We start from the raw sequence: 23,188 nt of genomic DNA, 5'->3' as shown, positions 1-23,188 counted from the left end.
TATGCAAATTTCACTCCCCACCACCACCGCGCCGCGCCGAAAACGCCCATAAATTACCCCATCCCCCGGCTCTACCGCCCGTCACAACTTCTCCGACCCGCCCACTCTTTTCATCACCACCGGTCTTTTGCCGTGCCGTGTGTACGCGATTCTTTTTTATTATTATTACGCCCGCGTGTGGGAAAAGGTGCGTGAGGGGTGGGGTGGGGGAGAGAACGAGAATTATTCGGCGTTTAGCAAGGCTGGCGATTTTAAGCGTCTTGTATCTTGCCTTGCCTTCAGATCACCTCTCATACTCCATTTTTTTGGTCTTCTTCTTTGCATACACCCAATTATTATCTCTTTTAAAACGTTAGTTCTTTCCCTCCACTCTTACCAATCCAACCCTTCTTCTTCCATGCCTTGTCTTAAATTCTTTCTGCTGTCTGTGCATTTTATAAATGTTTGTGATCAAATTCCTTCTCTCAAAATAACCAAATGTATACCTGGTAGTTATATAGTCTCAGCTACGCTAGTTTTCATTTTACATTTTGTTCTCAAACAATAATACAAAAAGAGTAGAGATAGTCTTAAAAGATCCCCTATTTTCGATAAATCTGTCTTTTAAAAACTACAAACCAAACATTTAACTAGTTTTTCCTGTACAGCTGTAGTATCATCCCAAGTTTTATCCTACCTTCGGATTTCAGATGAATACACTCATTTTTGCATCGGTCACTAACATTCGTACCATATCAGGCTTTCAGTTCCCTTATACTCCGCTCTTTATCCTCTTTCCTTGACAGTACGATTTCGCTTCTAATTAATAAGCTCACTTTCAAACAAGAGAAATATAAAGAGAATGAACATTTTAAGACGCTGGCGAAGTTAAAAATGTCAGGCGTCTGCAATTGCGACTGGCTTTTGGATTTCCTATGTAACGTATTTTTCTAACTCCATAATATTAGGCATTATTCTAGTTTAATGTCTGAAAATTCCTCTTCTTCATTATTCTATTCACATATCTCCATTCTCAGGTTCTTTGCAACCAAGATAGCCAGGCGGGAAGTATATAGCCGTGAAACCCGGTCACAGTTGTTTTCAGGAAATAACAGAAAATAACTGTATTTTTAGTTCGAAAGATAACTGCAATTTTTGGCAATAAAAAACTAAGCAATAAGTGACATACTGAAAATGGGGACAAATAGTAAAATCTAGCAATAGAAACCTTTCCATTATTGCTGATATCGTTCTCCAGTCCGTCTTCTAAGTTTTAAATTAACACTTTCTAAATTTACAAATTTATCTTTTTGTCAAAAAAGCAACTCTTCTATGATAGTTCACTTGAATAGGTCTGATGCCTAATCTCTTTTCTTTAAATGCTCGCGAAGCATTATATGCACAAGGCGATGTGAACATTTTCCTGGTTCCGATTTATCAAACATTTCCAAAAGGATAGAAAATAAAGGAATAAACTTTGTAAGGTTCACTAATTTATTTGAAAAAAATGCACTACCCTAGTTTCTTAACCTTTTTACCTCTTTAGGTGAAGATGTATGAAATCCGATCGTGGTTTTTTAATATATCAGTGAACCTAACTAAGTTTATTCTTTTATTTTTATAATGGAATATTTCACACAATTAAGCACAAAATTTATCAGTTATATTTCCAAAAGGAAACTGGAAATATTCGCTGCTAACAAGTTCGGCGATTTTAACCATCTCCCCTTGGGATCGCCTCCGTCCTCTATCGTTAATTTTTCCTCTCCTTCTTCTTCGCCCGATCCCTTCCTCCCCTCCCTCTTCCTTCGATAGCCCACCCAGTCTCTCTGCCGCTTAGGCGGACGTCATTCCCCTCGTGATTTACTTCTCCCACCCCTGCCACTGCCTCTCCCGCCACACCCCCAAAAGTGAGCGCATTTCTAATCCTGGAGACTTCTCGCATTAGATAGGAGTCTATTTCAAGTATGAGAAGATCGCTTGGGACTCCCCTAAATGGTCCCTATCGCCGGCGTTCAATATATGTAATCAATTGTGTTTTCTCTTGTAATGCGTGTTGTACTATCTTCAAGCCCTTATCATTACGATGTTTGTGCATGGATTGATGTGAGTGATGAGCTGCTTAAAATAATTTTCCATTCGAGCGATTTTCATCTGCCCAAGCATTAATGTGTTTCGTTGAAAATACAGGGTGGGGAAAAATTTGTCACGAAATTTTAACCCTGGATAGCTGATGGTAGATGGACACAAAATTTCTGATGATGTTTCGGTCGAAAACGGTCCATTTTTAAATTCAGAAACTTTGAGCGAAACGCTCCGATTGGCCGCGGGTTTCCCCTGTTGTCGGATTCTCAGGTCAACTCATGACTTCGAATGCTTTTCCTGTCGGAGATCGCGATGAATCCAAGGCATCCGGCAATGGGGTGGATTCGCGTCCAATCGTAGAGTTTCTATAGTTTAAAAATGGTACGTTTTCGACATAAAAATCATTGGTAATTTTGGTTCTTAATAGCATCAGCTATCCAGGATTAAAATTTCGTGACATATTTTTCTACTCCCGGTGTATTAACTTTAAATGCTGACGAATAAATTTATTAATACCTCTCAATCTACAACTTTCCTGAATTATTGAGCAATCAACGTTAACCGAAAGGTGAAGAAACCTGGACTAAAAATCTCTCAATCATAGTGGCAGTGAGTTTTAATCCATTTTTGAGAGTAAGAGAAGAGGGCTTGAAAACAAATTCAGACTCCTGTGCTTTCCAAAGAATATTTGATTGAACGCTAAGTTGAGACCATGTTTATTCGAAAATTCATTTTAACTTAGGTATAGAATTATAGTTAAAATAAATCTCATTTGGAAAGTTATCACTTCGCTGATTCCACATTTAGAAGAGGTTTTGACCGTTTTTCTGCGAGACTTTGGGGGAAGAGAATATTTTACCTAATTTCCAAGTTTATAAGAATGTTCTTTCTCACGCATTTCAAGAAAATTTATCGTAGACAAATAATATTAATTTTAATAGAATTTATAATCTACCTATCCCTTTAACAATTAATGCTTTTGGATAATGTAAAAAAATTAAGTTCTCTTGAGAAATTGTTCTAAATTAGCAAATACGGTGGTAATTGATGTAAAAAACGCTGTGGCTTAAAAATATGTTCCTGTCTGATAGCTGGTTTTGGGTTTAAAGCCATTCTCATTTAAAGTATTAACAATGCAATTACCTTAAAATGTCATCAAAGACGAAAATTTTGCCAGTAAATAAATATTTGTGACTGTCAGCAAATAGTTTTCTCCCACCCCGTTGATAGCATGATTTCAAAAATCAAATTATTCGATCCTATACCAGCTCCCAATACCGTTTCTTCAAATGAAAAAGCGATCGAATAGAAAAGCAACTTGTTAAGTGCCTATGTCTTTACCATTTCCTTCGCATATGCGCTCTAATTAGAAATTCTGCCAAAACCACGAATTAATACCTCCATAGAAACAAATAGAACTGAATGCACTCTGGATCGGTTTTTTTGTAGTGGCAAGAGTTTTGGCTTTCCACATTTTGGGTCCGGATTCTAGTCCGGGCGGTGTAGGAGATTTTTCATGTACCGCTCGATCCCTGCTTAAGTGCTTCGTTGAGTGCATTTCGAGTACAGCACTCCGTCCGTCGAATGGGATGTTGAATTGTGGTCCCCTCGGCGAATATCGATAAGAGCTGATTTATGCCGCTGCCGGGTTTTTCTCCACCATTCCATCACGGCGCAAATGACCTAGGCTGTCAGTCGGCTCCTCGAAATACCACACTATACTCGGATGGACCCATTTCCCGTCACTTAAATGCATGTATTCAAACGTATTCGTTGTTTATTTTTTTCCCCAGACACAAGGAAATTCGTCTGAACACGATCAAGAACACGATTCTGACGCTGCTGGGCCGGGAGCCGGGCTTAGTGACCGCCAACCGGAGCATCCCCCTCACGGCCACCACTCAGCAGCACTTCGCCGAGGTGTACGAGAGGATGAGGCACACCCCCCAGTGGCCACCCTCCGATCTCTACACGGAGAAGGTGCAGAGCTTCTACCCGTCATGTAAGCCCCTTCCTCATTCCGTCTATTTTAAGTCTACATGGCCACCCGCTCCGCTGGACTTCGTGCCCTGAGGCGAGAATTCCACCTCTCAGTCATGCCCCTTATTTCAAGGTGCTCATTCTTCATATCTACATGCAAAACTGGAGTGGTTTTTAGCAGATAAAGAATGGGATCTCTCGTGATCAGGAAGTTTCTTGACAGCTTGGAATTGTTGAATATCATATTTGGAGTAATAATTTTCAGGTGTATCGACTCCAATTTTACAGCGTCATCAAGGTGCAGAAACTATTTTTGTGAAGGATATCTGAAGTTCATTGAAATGTTTATTTCCCTACATATAATTTACCTATGAGAAATGGATAGCTCAAATTTATTTGGCGCTATTATATTCCTTCTAGAAGCGACCGATTTTCATGCAAGAGCTCGATTTCCTGAAAAACATTGCTTGGCTCTGAAGCGATCAGGCTTATTCAGAATTGTTCCTTCAAATTATATCTCATAAGAAACTGATTTGAATTTCTCCTGGAGAATACTACTGTTGAATTCTTCTCGGGTTTTCAGCAAGGTTAATTCTGTCGTATATAACGACGTTTCGAGAGACGACTTTTCTCCCATCTTCAAGGCCGTGTTACTCTTTGAAAGACCAATTTCATTTGTGTGAAATTGGACTTCGAAGAGTAATATGGCCTTGAAGATGGGAAACAAGTCGTTTCTCAAAACGGCGGCTTATACGGCAGAATCAACCTGGCTGAAAACCCGAGAAGAATTCATCAGTATATCTCATAAGTATTCTAGTACATTCCCGATATTTCACCTGTACTACTAAAACTTGCGCATTTATGGCATTGTCGATGTTTCGAACGCTCCCGTTTCTTTTACATGGAAGGATTATATTTTCAAGAAAAAGAAAAGTTGCCTTGAAAATGAGTAATCCATGATCGATTTTTATGCCACTTCTCTAATTTTACTCACTTTTAAAGGCAATGGGCTTTGTTACCAGATATTTGTCTCCGTCTTTGTCTTTGTCTCCGTCAAATAACAATTTATGCATGTGAAATTGAAATCTTCTGCCATTATCAGCATTTCCATTAAGTCCCACAGGGTCTCGCCTTCTACAGTTGGTTATCATTCTTTCGCATTTTTCTACAAAAATATTTTTGATTATACCAACTACACTGCATCAAAGCTTCACGATTTCATGCAATATACATTCACAGACAGGAAACTCATTTACATTAATGCCGTTACTGGTACGTCTAATAACAAAGTGGGCATGCTATTCCTCGCACCAGTTCGTCAAATAAAAATATATGCATGTGAAATTGAAATCTTTCATTATCAGCATTGCCATTAAGTCCCACAGGGTCTCGCCTTCTACAGTTGGTTATCGTTCTTTCGCATATCAGGCCTTCAGTACATAGGCATGCCGGAAATGCTAAATCTATTGACACTACATATCTAAAACTGAGCGTAAACTAATTACCCGTACCTCGTTGGTACACACCGGCATTTACACATGTTTCTATGGCTTGCAAGATATAGATTTTGCCACGGTCCATTCAGTCAAAGCCGAGGACTTACGCGCTCGCGGGCGTTGTCTTTTTGTCTCTCGCTCCTTTGGCGAAACTGGCGGCGACGACGCGAAGGGTTGGGCGGAGAGGTGTGTTAGTATTGGGGCACATGTGTCCTGTACCGAGCCAAATCCGATGCGGAGAATAATGGCCGAGCGGAGAGGAAGCGCGGGAGAGAGGAAGAAGAAGAAGATCGGGGCGAACAAAAGGATGAGGGTCGCGGCGCGCGGCTCCAGAAATACCCGCGAACGGGCCGTTTGGGACGGGGAGCGTAAAAATACGCTCGACGCACCATCTGCATCGCCACTACGAGCCGTCCCCTTTTCCCTCCTCACGATGAGGGGTGGCTGTGATGTTGGGGGGGGGGGGTCTGGCGGCGGGAAGGGAGGCTTTTTCGGCAGAGGCTGATGGGATGGCGATTAAAAATAAAACGCCCGACGTGAACTATCATATCATTAAAACTTGAGCAAAATAGCCCGAGCGGAGAAGGAAGTCGCGAACCTACTATTATGTAGTAGAGGAGCTCGAGAAATACCCCAAGTAGATACAGGAATTGTATTATTATGTACGGCTCTCAAATATGAAGCGGAATGAATCTTCGGCGCGTATAAAATGCGATATAGTAATAATTTCATAAATAAAATGTCCTTTCATAATAGAAATGAGGAAATTCGACGCAAAAATCTTAAACCTAATATTTTTCATCCTTATCAACGTATTATAGTGCAGGCATTAATGAAGGAAATGCTAAATATGAAACCACTGCAAGCTCTTCATAAAGATTAGACGAGGTCACCCTGAGTGGTATGTGCGTACGTCGTCATTTATACTAATAACAATGTAACTTAATACTTAAGCCTTCAGTAAAATATCCCGGGTGAATTGCTCTAGGAAATGACCGCGGGCTCTCCAAGTTTCTTTACGGAGTCACCCGCAAGTGTACATTAAGGTTGAAAATTCCACGGGGAAGAAATCATTTTCCTTCACTGAGATTTAAACCCTTATCTCCTAATTCGCTCCAGAGTTCTACCACTTTAACTACCAAGGCATCACTCTTGGGTGAAGAAGGAATGCGCCAAAGGGGTATTTTTCCTAGCCATTCGCGACTTTCTCCCAGGTGATTAAAGAAATATTTTCAGCCACAAATATGAATTATTTACGATTCAATAGTTGTATTTCTTCGCTTTGTGTTACTTTCACCAAGGCTCAAAACGTGAAATCAACACTCGCGAAGTGCAATTGCACCAATTTCATATTTTACTCATGAAATTACGCTTATGCTATTCTCATCAAATTTACTCCAAAATATTTTGCAATAAATTATTAAAATGTAATTTTATTTCTCCCGGAGAGGCAAATTTTAAGTACGCAGGAAGAAATCCTTCGTATTCAAAGTTTTTGCACATTGATCTTTCGGAGACCAATAATCTCTCAGCTAATAAAATATGTTGTTTTCTTAAATTCGGGAGGTTCAGAAAAAATTATCAAGGCACTACGCTGGAAAAAGTTCAGAACCTTACAGAGGCTCAGCAACTTTTGACTAATTAATTTTACCTGACCAGCTACTTGACTAGAGTTCTTTAACTCACTTCAAGATGCGTTCCTTATTAGAATAGAATAATTTTGTTCAAGGAAGATATAATATGGAGATGTGCCCAATAATTAAGTAAAACAATTCTGACGATTATAATCCCTTAATCCAGCTTTAGTGAAACGTACGATTGACCACATATTTCACCACATATGGCCAAATAAAATATTCTTGAGTCACGAAAAATCATTGCACCCACTTTTCTGGTTTAGTTCCCTCAAAGTTACATTTCTAAAATAAAAATCTAATAAATGTATATCCAAAAATAAATTCAACATATTTCTTCTGGTATAATTTGGCCAATTTCACAGAAAACCCCAAATATTTGTAAATCTACAGCCATTTGTCCTTAAAGATTATGCCTCTCGTTTTATCAATTGTTTCATTTAATTGTGGAAATACATCACTTATGATGAAATCTCTATGGCTCCACTATTGATAGGGTCAATTTTTGACTTGTCCCTTCTTAACTAATATGGCGAATCTTTATCCTTACTTCTGATACCGATATGTGATAAAACACTCTTTGACTGTATTATTCAACATATTCAAAGTAAAAGGTCTTTACACAAAAATTATCTTATTATAAGCGAATCGCCAGCCGCAGAGGTATCCGTTGTTCAAATTTTTCGTGTCCAACTCATCCCAACATTGATAGACTTTTTTTCTTTCGAAAAACTTTTTGAAGGGCTTTGAATTTTCCAGTTCTCTGAAAATTAAAAGTCTCGCCAGTAAGTCTCGAGTGACTCGCAAGTGCTAGACGCCTCGGACCACCATGGGGAGATGAAGTAGACGAGGGGTTCGGGCAGAAATTCTTCGCCAAAATAAATTATCCGCTTGAAGCGACGTAAGGTGTCACATAGCATCTGCTTCGGCAGACGGTACCCGGCACATGCACGTCTGAGCATGAAAAATAGAGAGGCTGGACTTGAGGTTGCCACATGAACTTGACTCCGTCGGGAACCGAACACGGAACCTGTGGTACAGGGCTCTTCCACCCTGAACCCTTTTTAGCGTCCTCAACGACTCGGGAGGTTTTGTTTCTTCCCTTACCCTGCCTCATTCTCTCACGAACTCTCTGTCTGGGGATTCGATAATGGCAGCAAAGGTCACCTCTACACGTGGCTAAAGCTTATATGTTCGCAAGGGGTGATGAGCGTGCCATCGTGCACAGTTTTCCTTCTTTAATCGCATTCATGCAACCGAGGTTGCATTATTGAGAAGGGAACGGCTCCGCGCCATCTATTTCTACCAACTATGATTAATGAGCATCAATACCAAAAAAAAGTAATTAACTAATTTCTTTCAAGCATCATCTCTTCATTCGCCGGCATAATGTATTTTTTATATTCTCCGTAACAAATAATCTTATCAAATAATCTGAAATTTTGCAGCCCATTTTCTACAATTTCTTCTATTCAAGACACAAATTGGACAAACAATCCTTTTCTTACGCAGATAACTTGAGATTTCTAGGATTGAGTTGATTTAATTTTTTTGGAACTGGTCTAAACGTAAAAAAACGCTATTTTAGTTTTTTTTTATTAAAAAAGCTTCTTTTCACTCGTCTGTACGGATAATTTGAATTCAAGATAATTTTTTGGAGCTATTTTGTAAGTTTTACGCCTAATACAGGGTTACACTGCATTCTATCGATTCATTCCAAAATTCTATAATAGAATAGATATATATTTTAACAAAATAAATAAAACCTCAACAACGAACTGACCTATTCTCCGTGAAAACATAGTTCTATACGCAAAAGAGTGTGCTTAAACTTGATGGGATAAACTGATTAACTGTGTAAATGACAGCGAATTCAGCTATTAATGCGTGAGGTATTATCCTGGAAAAAAACTTTAATTACACTTTTTCAGCCTAAGCTCACTCTTTGCGAATCTCTTTGAGTAGTTTTTACACGGCTTTAAATCAGTTTTTTCTTACATATTCAGAGTAAATTAGCAATTGATGTTATATTAAGCTGCCATGAGTGCCTCCGAGCTCTTTCTGTCATTAGGATCTGATTTTTATTCAGGTACGATTACATTACACCCTTAAATGCTGTCAGCTCATTTTCCTGTGCAGACATAATCCGAGTACCCACCCCTGCTACGCCAAAGCAAGGTTGGAGGTGTTTTTCACGCGTTGAGTGTGAATCAGAGCACGCGGTGAACGGAAATGAACCGCGAACAGCGCAAGGCGGCTGCGGAGCAATCATTAATCTCGTGCCGCAAGATTACTCGGAGCGTTCTGGGTCATTAGTATTTCCCACTGATTGTACTAGTCTTTAAAATGAAAGAAAAACAATATATGCAACCGGAAAAAAATCAGCACCGAAGAGGAATAGCTCTTAGTGAATTATTTTCATCAATTAATCTTCTCTCTCTTTGGTAAAATGTAAAAGCATAAGAGCATGCTCCAAATTTATTTTGCTAACTTTCCTTCTGGTGAAAGAGGAAGAATCTGAAAGTTGAAATAACCTGTATCGCCATTGCGTATACTCATGGTAGCAGTGGCGGATACAGAAAAAACTCAAGGGGGGGCACAAAAGATATATTGAGCTACCCTGACATTTATTGAAATCAAAAACAATCAAGTCACATACAAAGTTTAAGAATGTCTTATTTAAACTGATTACATACATATACAAGACAGTACCATTTTATGATTTAAAAAAGTTACAATTGTGTTTCTGCAGGGTTTGGCAATGCGCGCCCTCCCGACCATTTCATTTCCATGAACTCAACAAATAGAAAAACATACATCTATGATTTGAAGTAAGACTCTGGGTTTTATCATGAAATAAGTCACCCTTTTAATCCACTCAGTGCTTCAACCTGAAGCTTGATTTGTTTGGAATACCTGGTATATACATTAAAAATAAAACATTCATATTTGTCTAATTTGTTAGAATCTATAGGATAAAGTGTTTCTAAATTGTCATGCAAATTTCTGTTGAGCATTTTTATTCAGGAAAGGCAAGAAAATACGCTGACGTTTCTTAAGCCTCTTTATTATTATTACTCAATACTTAAAGCCTGACTGTTAAAAAAGGTGAAAACATCAACTCAAAATGAAATGTATGAAGAGTGGCACATTGAGTAACTAAAATGTAGCTCTGAAACGAGTTGCTATGAAAGTAGCCGAATCCAACTTAGTAGGCCCATTCTGTCGTTGGTCAATGATCCAATAGGTAGACATTATTAGGTTAGGAAAATCATCATAAACTGGCATAATTCTGGTCATGCGATTTCTTATCCTTCGGTATTAGCTGTGTTGTCCTTATGGCTTACATTTTTTCTCGGATGCACATTAGCAGATGTATATTTAAGAATCACCAAACTCAAATTGGTAGATTACGATAAAAAGGTGTATTTTTTGTGGAAAAAAGTGGCAATAACTTGACGACCAAGTCATCAAAAACCCTTTCAAGAAATAGTTCGTACAACCTGTTCAACCGATTGTCCTCTACCCTCCATTATAGGCTCCTATTCCTCAAAACGTGTGCTCCAAATTGATTCTTGATTGATTTTTAACGCAACGACGAATAATGACATTTTTACTAATGACTCCCCCGTGTCTGGCGACGATTCCGACTTCTTGACTCGTCCCCGACCTCGACTCGATGCAATCCAAGATGTATGCAGAAATATTCAATACATTTAGGTTCGCGAGGGCACAAGAAGAGGCTGGGTAAATTTTTTCACCCTCACAAGTTTTGCGGGAATTCGGTTAATCCGTGCTTCATTAGTCTTGATTCATATCCCGTCACCTTCTCCGTCTCCAGACCGCATCCATAGCGACTCTTCCTCCCTTTCTCCAGCCACGGGAATCCCGACCGTGTATTTCAAGCGATCCAGATATTCCCTTCCTCCCCCGTCTCCCCTTCTCCGGCGGCCTTCCCCCACCTCCCTCTCCCTCCGAGCACCAGACTGCGCGCTGCCGGGAATGCTAACGAGGAGAGCACCAGCGTCGTCGTCTGCCACTCCGTCTGCTCACCTATCCTCCTATTTAGCCGTGTGCACTTGAATAAAGCTTCGCCATATCTGTTCAGTCATTTTCCACGTGGCCGCATTAATGCCGGTCAGTGTCTCGGAACCGGGGTAGAACTCGGTGTAACACTTGTCTCCTACCTTCTGTGCCCGTCGGACGTTAGCTATCTTATTCTTCCGTCTACTTTTGTCCGTGTTAGCCAAAATTTTTCCCATTTAAATCGAAACTAGAAGCTTGAATGTGGAAGGTCTCCATATTATCACGGATAGCACTTCGTGACTTCCACAATTTATTTAAAAAATTATGACCAGTTTGGGCTACCAAGTCATTGCCGTTTATGTACTTGATAGTCACTTGATAGCCGAAAACACACGTACTATTTTAATAAATTGTGAAAGTAACAAATTGTTACCATTGCTAATATGTTTTCCGCTCCCATTATATTCGATTCATTATATTGAGTTTTAGATATGTATAGGCAAAATAAATAGAAAGGCCTATTTTATTTCTTTCCCAACAACATTTTTAAAATATCACTTAAGGGAAGCTTTTTAGTTACTCACGTCCATCACTCTATCGAAATTAAATTGAATATATATTACTTTACAGTTACGTTCATTCTTTGTAGTTTTAACTACTCGTTTTCCAGGAAATATACTACAGTTGATTCCAGAGAATATAATAAATAAGTTAGGAATGTGATTTTTAGATGAATACGAAGGTTAAAGGAAAACTGATCGATGTAAATAGAAACTTTGTTTATTCAGTCATAGATAAGAATCCTCAGCTTTCCATCTTCAATGAAAGTTCGTTTAAAAAACAAAAAACGAAACCGCTGAACCATACCAAAAGCTTTGCATATGTGCGACCTTAGAGTAAGTATAAACATACTTATGTACTAAGTGAGTATATACTAACTTATAACCAAGATAGATTCCTTTATAGCCCGGACCGTATAGCGAGTTGCAACAATTCAGAATTTATCCTATTCTGCTTAAAATAATATGTTTCACCATGGGTGAGATGTACCCGATGCTACAGACAACTCGTTTTCGGAAAAACTAAAAATAATAGTCTTCATCTCTCTTTTCCTCTCATTCTCATTATTAATGTGAACAAGAGGGATAGTCGGCCTCTGCGCATGCGTTCAAAATTGAACCTGATTAAGGCAAGATCAAGAGATGGGCCCCATGGCTCTGATTGGCTGAATACATCGAAAACATTACTTTAGACGTTGCTTATACCTGTTGGATTTTTTTCTCAATTTAATTCTTACGAAAATGTATCAGAATTTTTATAAAACCTATCTTAAAGTATTTCATTAGGTATATTTTTTCATTTCTCTTCATAATTGCAAAGTTTTGGGTACAGATTCTGGCTTCGGCTTTTGCTTACTGCACACCAACAATGACCTTCCTTCCATATATTTTCTCTGAACTCCTATTTCGCTGTTCCTTCGAGTAAAGCATCGCCATATCAGTTCCGCCATTTTCCACTCATCCTGTTCCATTCTTTCAGACCATTTGCTCGATTACCCCTTCTCAGTCAAACTACAACTCTCAACCTCGATCACGAATTTACATATGCTTTAAATGCGTAATCTGTTCAAAAATACCGTCTTAAAAGGTTATTAGGTAGTTCTCTTCCTTGTAAGCCAAAAATAAACGTTTTTAAAGTTCTCTCTATTATGACCCGTCTTATCCATTAGAAAAATTAATTTTTCGATGAGTGCTTCGTTGAAAATCAACATTCGTCCCTGAACAAATAGATTTAGCTTATTATCTACTATTTGGTGTATCCTTGAGTCATCTCCATTCGTAAACACTCGTAGCGTAGGCACTCGTACGAGTATAAGCTGAAAAGTAATGCACACATGCTTGTAGAACGCGAACGAAATAACTTTCATAAGGGCGCCAGTCGGCATTTGGAATTGACACCCCCCTCTATACGCATACGCAATTAAAAGGCCTTTAAGTAAATTCAGTGTATTTTGATCAGCGGAAGTATGGAGTAATGTTCTAGTACTATGTCAACGCGAGATAAATAGCGTGACATAATCGAAATTTTAACTGCTGAAAAAGTAACTCCTACTGGGATTTATCGTTGTTTACAGCTGTTTATTACAGATGGGTCATAATAAACCGACTTGCCAAAGCGAACTATTCCACTAAATGAACCGATTTGAAAAAGAGAGAAGTTCTCTAAAACACTCTTTTCGCTGTTAATGTCTGCTATCCACTCGAGCGGAGTATTCGGGCAAGTTGGTATGCTCACCTGGAGGTATTTTGAACCGCAGCACAATCACGCGGTTACTCCAGTAAGTGCCTTGTAGTTACAACTGATGGAGGTTAAGATGCAAACCATAAAATGCCGCCAACACCGTGTCGCACACCACCGAGCCCCTAGCCTTCATTCTATCGAATGTTCCTCTGTCTTATATCGAGTCAGCACGAACGGCGAACGCCCACAATCAGACGAAAATGAAAAGTTTAACTGAAAAGCGGTTCGTCTGGCCGTTCGTTTTCATCTACGCGTTCGTTTCCTCTCGGTGTTCGGTTTCAGGAGAGCATTCGTATTCTCTGGGTGTTCGCTTCGTTTGGGCGTTCTTTTTCATATGGGCGTCCGCGTTTATTATACGTTCCTTCATAAAAAGTTACAAATTCTTTGCTTTTGTGAATAATTGAATTGTAATTTGACAACGGAGGGGAAGTATTTCCAACTCGGCCAGAGAAAGTCATTGAAGCATGCACTCATCATTTCCAGCCTCATTCACCACATTTTTATGAAATGATATTATGACCATTTCATATAATTTCACCTTCATAAACCTCAAAACTTCACAATGTTATAAATTATTTGGATTTACATTAAGACAGAAACAATAAGATTATTTTTTGGCAAGAGTTGTATAATTAAAACATAAATGGAAGGGGAAGGTAACCTAATAATAAATTATAGAAAACGCTGACATACAGTAAATTTTAACATCAATGAGAGAAAAAGTATGTTTTACTTATTGGAGAAAATTAAAGAAGGCCGACATTATGTTCAATTGGTATAATATGACGTCAATAAGCACTATTTTACCATATCGAGATATTTTAAAGTCGTTTAGACTAATGTTATATGCATCGACCAACCAATACAACGCGGTTTAAAGGAAATAATTTAACGCGTAAGGCAGTAATGTATAATAATTTTCTTTGAAAAGTCAATCATGGATTTGTAGAATCGGAAAAAACAACATCGTGGAACACGTAAGAACCGCGGATCGCAAACGATGTTGGAACATTTAAGGAAAGTGTCGGCTTTTCCACACAATATGAATGCAGTAAAATATGTGCACGGTGGTGCAATAATCTTGCAAAAAGACTACGTTCGTCCACTCATGTTGAGTGCAACTAAAGAGGCTGTGCGAAATGTGAAGTTTGAACTGATTACACACCCTTCTTTCTCGCCCTATCTTGCGCCTTGCGATTTTTAATTTTTCTTCTACTTAATAGCGGTTTCAAGTATAATCATTACATCGCGGGAGATGAGGTTAAAGCAGCTGACAAGTCCTGGATTCGAGAAATGTCAGTAGAAATTTTCTGGGACTGAATGAAAAAACTGCGGTAATTCGGTGGGCGTAATGTTTGTCTTAAGGGTGACTACACTGAAAAATAAACATATTATCTTGCAGCTTAGGAATTTTACATCCTTTCATGTGCTTTTTCCCCGACCTTGCAATTTCTTAAGTTTTTGCTCTATAGTGTGTGTGCAATACTACCTTTGTATTTTAATGCCGTGCCTCGACCTTCATTCGTGACACATTCGCGATTTAGGGAGCGAAGCTGGCATGCCGCCCGTTACGCCCTCTAGTCGCGATCTGTGTGACACAACTACCCCAGCAGCGTGAACTGCTCAAAGGGTGGAGTGAAAATAAACTCGCGGCTGGCAGGAGGGAAGATTTCGAGGGTGGCGAGAACATTACCAAAAGGGCGATTCTACTCCTTGACTGAAAGGTTTAGGACAGCCATCTCTCAGGATAAAACGTTGCACAGGGAATGAAGAAGGACATACATTACTACACCATATGGCCAAGAGACAGATTGCTCTTGAAAATGAAGAGAAAAATATAATCCTTGCTTCTTCTAACAATTAAGGATCATTTGCCAAAATGCAAGGCATCTAAGGACAGATAATACGAAGAAGTCGTAATGAAACGCCAACAGAATGCAAGGGAACCGGTCATCGATTACAATATTCAACTACTGCTCTCATGGGCATAAAATGCCCATGCACAGAAAAATCTTCAATCTCTTCATTAGTTTCTTGAGAAGAGCTTTCGCCAATTCGCAGTGATTGACCATGCTGCAATATCAGAGAATTCGTTGTGATTGATAAATCGCCTCTTCATGGCCGACCTAATTTGAAAGGGATCATTTTTCAAAGCTTAAAATTATTTTTCTGTAAAATTACCGCTATTGGCAACATATCATCTCTCGTTTGCTACATTTTTAGATGTATATTACTATTTGTGTATATAATTTATGTCACCTTTGCAAAAATGTTTTATTGGGGAAAGGCCATATGAATAATAGGGACGAACTCGTAATTTTTAGCTTATGACTCGTCCTACATAATAAATGTTGAGAAAGACGATTGTTTATAGCTGCAAGCCTGTCACGAGCGAATTTTTGAGACTTTAGGAGTTTTTTTATATTCCGAAGCAAAAGAAGAGCTCTCAAAAAAGAGTGGTCATAAAGAGCTCAGTGCTTTGGCGCCAAAACGTTGGAATCAAGGGATGCGAGAATTTTCCACTCTCCTCTCTTTGAGTTCTACGAAGAGAGAATTCGTGACCTCAAGTCCAAATTCCCAGACAGAATCGACTACTTACTTTACAACTCAGGTTATATTCCCTAAATAGCTTCACCGTCTGGGATGCTATATCCACGCGAAAGCCTAATTTAAAGCTGGATTGCTGGGGGAGACGGTAAAATTTCCGATCGAGAAAGAGATTTCTCGCAGAACACATTCCTAGTTTGAACGCTTTTTTAACTCTAAATCACGGTGTATAAAGTGATTTTCAGATATATTTTGAGAGAGTTTTTATTGATGTAGCGTCTTATATCTCTATTCCTTTGAATACCAGGCTACTAATGCATTATTTACATAATTAACTTTTTTATAGTGTACAAATGTATTGGGTTATCTACTTCCCTTATACTTGATCGGTTGGCTTGAATTACTTCTTGAAATATACTTCTTGTGCCATTTGCATATCATCATTATTTTGAATCTCTACAGCACTTTGTATTAACTATTTACTGTATTTATTATTTGAACTTCATAGGCATAGTTTCTCTTTTTCTGTTCCCAATTTTGGGTTCTTTGCATCATCTTCTCACCATCGTAAAAATGAGATTTTCGTGGCTATCATTAGTATTCTTTTACAGATAAATTTGTAACTTTTATGTCCTTATAATGGCAAAATTGTAATATCTGTAATTTTTCGACTCACCAGGGTTTCGACTCACCGAATACCTCAGCTTTAAATCAAGTATTTTATTTTGACTCTGTCTCACTAAGTCTTATTTCACTCTTTTGACGTAAAAATTACAAACATGACAGTGTTTATTTTCTAGTCTCCGAGTCCTAAGTGGGGCAATCAATAGCGGCTACGACCCATTTTACAACGGCTGGACGTAATACCGACCGATAGTGACCGAAATCACGCCAAAAGCCCTTTAATTAAAGCTGTCTGGGGACGAGGCATAGGTCATATAGATGACTGCTTAATACTGCTTCCTTCTGATTTTCCAATGTTGTACCAATGACCTTCAAACAATATTCTATCGCTGCTACTCAGTGAAGTATAATAATACCTTTAAATATGGAAATTTGACTAAGATGCATAATATTAGTTTCATTCTGAAACTCCTGGGAATATTTTGTCTTATCAAATCTGTAAAGTCTTTAATATGCACTCAAAAAAATCAATAATTAGCGAATATATTTCCTTCTTTGATACAAAAATTGTCAACACTTAAAAATGGTCGATTAAATATTTAAATATCGCTGCCTCAAAAGCTGAACTCAAAAAAGTGATTAATCTGACATTATTTTGAGAGAGGTAGCATTGCGCAGATGGTTTCAATTTTTTTGTGGAACTTTTCAAGTTTTGTGGTGTGGGAAGAGAAACAGTCAAAATTGGAGTGCTGCATCCTTTGGTTTAGATTGACGTCGGGCATAAAAATAGAGCAGCAGATGTGTATTCTCATTCCGTATCGATTCCTCTTTGGACTCTCAGAAACTACCGTTCGTTTTTGATTAAATCCATCTCTTCCGATTATACATTTGGTCTACAATGGAATCATATTACGGCATTTCCCATTGCAGTGCTGCACTTTTTCTGCAAAATAAAATGACTTCGTGAAGAAGAGGCGATCGTAGCTTTGTAGCTCGACCACGTCGACTGGTATACTTTTCCCCTCCACTGCACCTTCACAATTCTTCAAGACGATTGAACCATTTCTGAGTCTTCCTTCTTTTAGCCTACGCTACAGCTCAATTACTGTCAACTCTTTTTCGGTGGTTTACGTGCATTCTTTTAAGAGCGGCCATCATTTCTCTCCTCCTCGAAAACGCCTCCTTCCGACTGCTTTTGTTTATATTTTGACTCTGCCCATTACACTGGGCAGTATTGTGACGTTGATAGAGCGCTGGATGAGGGTGCCGAGTTCCAATCCTTGTAAACCTTTGAACTTCCCTAGTGAAAGGTCTCACATGGAAGTGGGCCAAAAGAAAGAATGTGGCCCACATACCCTCAATGTTTGATTATGGCACGTCTCAAGCTTAGCTTGTGATGAACTCCTGGGGTGGAAACCAACAGGGGCGCAGCCAGGAATTAAGGCTGGGGGGGGGGTTTCAGGCGCAAACAATACTTGGGTGCCTGGGCGTATGGCATACCTGCCAGGTTAATCGGGAGATGCGAGGGCCCTCCGCCAGAAAAAAATTAAGATAAATGGTTAAAAATGGTGAGTTTTACGGCCTCTGAGGGATATTTTATTAATCCTTGCACTATTCTATAAGAAATATTAATCCAAATAAATAAAATAGATTAAACTTATAAAATTGTCTGAGCTCTGGAGGGGGTTTATCCAACACCACCTAGTCTAGGTGGTGTTGGTTTATCCCCCAAAACCCCCCCTCGCTGCGTCACTGGAAACCAACCTTTGAGTTCAAGCACCGAAAGAGCGAGATACTATTTTAACATTAAATTTGAAAAGTTCTGTTGGATAAGATATGAAATAGAGTATATTTAACTTTTGAACGGGCTTCTTTTGAACACAACATGTATAAGGAGTCCAATTTCTTTCCCTAGCCACCTACAACTTCGATGATATTTTTGGGGATTTCGAAGGCTGTTGGCCATTGGCCATTGGCCATCGGCCATCGGCCATTGGCCATCACCGAAAGAGTTTGTTTCAAACGCCAATCTGACAAATATAACACAGGAAAAATCGGTAATTACAGTGGAAAGAAGATGGTTTCTCTCATAAAATGGATTATGCAGTAAGCATAAAAATAGAAAATGGGATCAGTCATTCAGACCCGAGGTCGCAATACTAGAATTCGTTAGATGGAAGGGTACGATACACTACGACGAAAATAAATCTCTCTCGTAGTCTGTAGCCGTTTTCTAGTAATTTAAAAATAAAAAAACTCGCAAGTTCGTTCAGGTTGAACTAACTTTTCATTGAGGCCACTTCATTTCATCCACAAGACTCATAAGGGCAAAAAAAAATTAACGAACAACGTGAAATGTGTGCATAGGCCGAGGAGTAGCTGAAAAGCAGTGAACTACTCGGCATGAGTTTGTGACGTCATCAAATTTTCATCGAGAGTATTGAGAACGGTGATTTTTCTCCACGAATAAATTGAGAAGTAGGCGACGGACTGGGAAATGGAAAAAAACGAGTCTGGTTATTTTTCGAATTTCATAAAAATCGGCTACAAAATTACATTCGAAAACTAGCCTATTTTGATATGATATTGAACCAACGATAATAAAAATCACGAAAGCTAGAGTAAATATATACTCTCTATTTTTCTACTTCGCAAACTGGCCTTAAGAGACAGTTTTGCGTCTCGTAGTCAAGTGTCCCGATGCTTTTTTGTCATTTGGGGGATCTGTCTCGTTCCGGGTGACGGGGGTTCCGTTGCCGTTTGTTGCAGTGAAAAAAAGGCGCCCGGGAGCGGCGTTTCCCGCAGCGATCACATGCCACGAGGGATGTCTACCGATTTCCTTCGTGAGTCCGGCCGGAGTGACGGGAAATGCGAACACTGGGAAGGAGGAAGAAATGCCCATCCGAGCGAATAAACTTAACCACAACATCGAACTCACCAACACTTAACTCGGAGTAACTTAATATCAACTAGATCTCCGTGTGAAATATTTCAGTCTGATAAGACCGTAATTCTGAAATCGATTCCAGGCAATTTATTAAAATCGGCGGCTATATGGAAATAGATTTGCTTATCATGCTTGGAATGCCAGGACTACTCACGGTTTATCTTATTTCGATATAACATTCTAACTTTCCATTGGCTATTTTAAAGAGAAAATATGTGATTTTTTCTATATTAAAGTGTATTCCAAGTCGAATTACGCAGATTATAATTTTTGTGAACCGCTAGACGCACATCTCATGTTTTAAAGTCATACCAAGTTGAGCCAAGTCAAGCTGTGGCGAACGAGGGCGATTGCTGATTGTTCTTCTTTCAGTTCTTTCAGCCTCACCCTTCCCTAACTCTCGTAAACCGATTCGAAGGTGCTGTGCTAATTCCTCCCCAATTCACAATCACCCATTCCCTCCAAAAATTAATCCGCCTAAAACTACTTCTCTGCTTAAATCCCGTAGCCATGGTGAGGTGAAATAAAATTGCATATGAAGCTCCACACGACTTTTGTCGGTGAAACCCCGACTAGCTTAAATACTTGAAATAAAGGAAAAGGAGCCTCATAATGGCACAAAAGTATTGGAACCGGCCGGAGTTGCCGCTTAAAATTGTGCAAGACGTAACAAAGGTTAGTTTTTATTTTACTTCGCTATGATCTGATACTGCACAAGGACATCGAAAATTAATTTTAATCGGAAGAACCCCGTTCACATCTGCATTCACTAGATGAAAATCGCAGATACTCATTACTGCTAATGACCTATAGGTTCCGACGTTTGAACGACTTGCTTATTTAAATACCTTTTCCTGCGTATTTTCTCTTTTATCTTGTGAGGATGTTTTGTAAAATCACTTACCCCACCGTTTGGCTCGGCTTGAATGTCACCCTAATATCGCCATAATTTTCTCTTCGAAATAGCATTTTTTTCCATAGCCCCTGTAGCACATTTCTATATTTAGAGACGAGTCCATTTCATAGCACCTTTCTATATTTCTCGTGAAAGGTTTCGTGATAGGAGAGTAAAAATGTCGATCTTGGAAATGAAAATAAAATTTTCTTCGTGAAAAACGAATACATAATTTGGGTATCGCTGTAGAGAAATAATTTTAATGTTTCTTGTCTATTGTTTCCAATATTCCTCATATTTTTGCTTCAAATTATCTTTAAGGTTTACTTAAGAACCAAATTATAGAAATCAGTAAGCCATAAGCAATCGATTTGCTTATCATGCGTCAAATGGCGGGACAGTTTACAATGTAACTTACGGCTTTCCACCTCTCATTCAGATATAATAAAATTTATTTCGCACTTCAGTAGTATTCGGTTCTGAGCCTTTGCCACGTTTCAGTATGTTTCAAGGAGATTTTCTAGCTAATAGAGGTAATTATGTATGAAACCCATACACCCTATCCTTTCGGCTCCTTCCGCAATTGGGTTTATTTTCTTTTGAGGGCTTCTTCGCTGGGTATTAGGATGATGTACTCGAGTTTTCACCTACACTGCTTGAAGTTTATTCATGAATTTTTCTTTCCATGAGTCAACTTTTTAAATTTATTGACAAAAAATCCTCCAACCCCGCGGCAGGTCACTTAATTTTTTGGGGACCACGTCGCCGTGTCTATCTCTCAATCATTGAGGTGTATGGAATGGGAAAAACATCCATGTCGCTCTTCGGTTCAAACCCGCGGACGAGCGGCGTAGCCGCTTCATTCATAACTACCAAGTAATGGCGGCAGAAAATATGCCCTGTGGCTTCAATGGAAGGGGTTAATGAATAAAAATAAAGGAAAAAATTGTATATTACCAAAAAAAATAGAGGTAAACTTGAATTCTACCCTCGGAATCCTACACACACAGGCCTTATCCCCACCCTGTCCTTGCTCTCACGGGGGAGTTTATGTCGGCGAAAAATGGTGGGGCGGGGATGCTGGGGAGGAGATCTTACGCGTCGGGGTGGGATGGGAAAGACTAGAGGGGGAAGGGGTAAGGGAGTGGGTGCAGGAGGAGGAGTGGGGTTGTCGGCGGTGACCTTCGGAGTCGCGCCTAACCGTCTGGTCGTGCCGCGCAGCATCCCCTCCCCTCCGCCGCTTCTTGTCCCCCTCCCCTCCGCCACCCGTCTGCTCCCCTCCCCTCCGGCCGAGTCTCCCCTCCCCTCCCGCCCCGTCTGCCCACTTGTCTTGCGGGACCGAAAGTGAGAGCGGGATTGCCTTTGTATATAGTCCGGGGGGAGGGGTAGACGACGATAAAGGGGCGACGCGTATCTATTTTACGCCATCCCCCCTCGGAGTAACCAGACGGTCTTTTTAACCCATCGCAGTAAGTATAGAGATAACTGAATGGCGCGGTGGCACAAATTCGTTGCCGTTATTTCTGTAGGAAGACTATTCCTATTTCATTCGTCAAAGGCACTCTTTATATCTCGTTCAAAGCTAACTTGGCTAGCTCTCTCACATAGGCATGCACTATAATGGAAAGTATAGATAAATATAGACGGATGAGACAATAATTCATATGGCAAGTACTTTTTTCTTTTACAACTGACGGTAAACCCGTGACGCTTTGACATTAAGGTTTTCACAAGTGAAACCTCCGTCAAACCATAACATAGATGAATTACAAGAGTAATACACCAAGGAAAGGTATTCCTGCTGGTAAGCTGCCATGCCAAACTATACAAAACTTTTCAACAAAATTCGTACTATTGTGACGGTGATTTAACTACAAATTTCAAAATACTGATTTTTTTCATTAAAAATCGATTAGGGATTATGTAGGGTAACCTCATCAGAACTAGCGAAACCCTATTCTATCGACGTCTTATATGTATAAACTCTTTATTACAATAGTAAATTTTTTATCTAATTGCAAGAGGTAGCTTCCTTTCGTCACTGAAATGTGTGATACTTACTCTGAAAATTACTAATTTAGGTAGTAATGCAGAGTAATATCATCCAATACACGCATTCAAATTAAGGCTAACTATGTTACTACAAGTGATAGAGTTCTACTACGAGTTAATATAGATAATCTCATACGCCAATGACATGACGACAACTAATTACGACAGCAGATTACGCTCGGCCGCCTGTATACACGGGACCCCCATTACATGCCAGTCTCTCCTTTCCCGGGCGCGCCAATGAAAAAGTTGCGATAGATAAACATACATCGGTATAACGACTTATAAATGAGTGAATCTCGTCCCAAATGAGATGATTTAAATCGGCAAGGAATCTCTGATTGAAAATATGTATTCCTTTTAATACAAAAAATTCAACGTGCACTAAATTAGCGATGCGAAATTTCAGTCGACTCTCATAGTAGAAAAGGAAGTAGGGAGAGAAGGAAGTTTAAGTAGTTTTAAGGAATACAAAGATTAAATTTCAAATTGAAAGTAAAATCACAGCAAAGGCTTGATTTGGGCAATTATTTTCACCAAAGTATAATTACATCGATAGCCTTTTCTGGGAAATAGTCGAGCTTGACAGTCTCAGCTATTAGCTCTCCACCGATACGATATC

The 23,188-nt window shown here is 39.3% G+C and overlaps 1 protein-coding gene across 2 annotated transcripts in view; it reads left to right on the top strand.

Annotated features, from left to right (window-relative positions):
* The window catches only part of LOC124157780, a 77,284-nt gene that overhangs the window by 32,848 nt on the left and 21,248 nt on the right, over positions 1 to 23,188 (top strand). For both annotated transcript variants that reach the window (XM_046532791.1, XM_046532792.1), the window contains one exon: positions 3,858 to 4,066. In XM_046532791.1, coding sequence (XP_046388747.1) covers positions 3,858 to 4,066 — 209 coding nt within the window. The remainder of the gene's footprint in view (positions 1 to 3,857; positions 4,067 to 23,188) is intronic.

Source organism: Ischnura elegans, chromosome 4 (genome assembly GCF_921293095.1).
Source record: "Ischnura elegans chromosome 4, ioIscEleg1.1, whole genome shotgun sequence".
NCBI lineage: Eukaryota > Metazoa > Arthropoda > Insecta > Odonata > Coenagrionidae > Ischnura > Ischnura elegans.
This window is presented reverse-complemented; position numbering and strand designations above follow the sequence as displayed.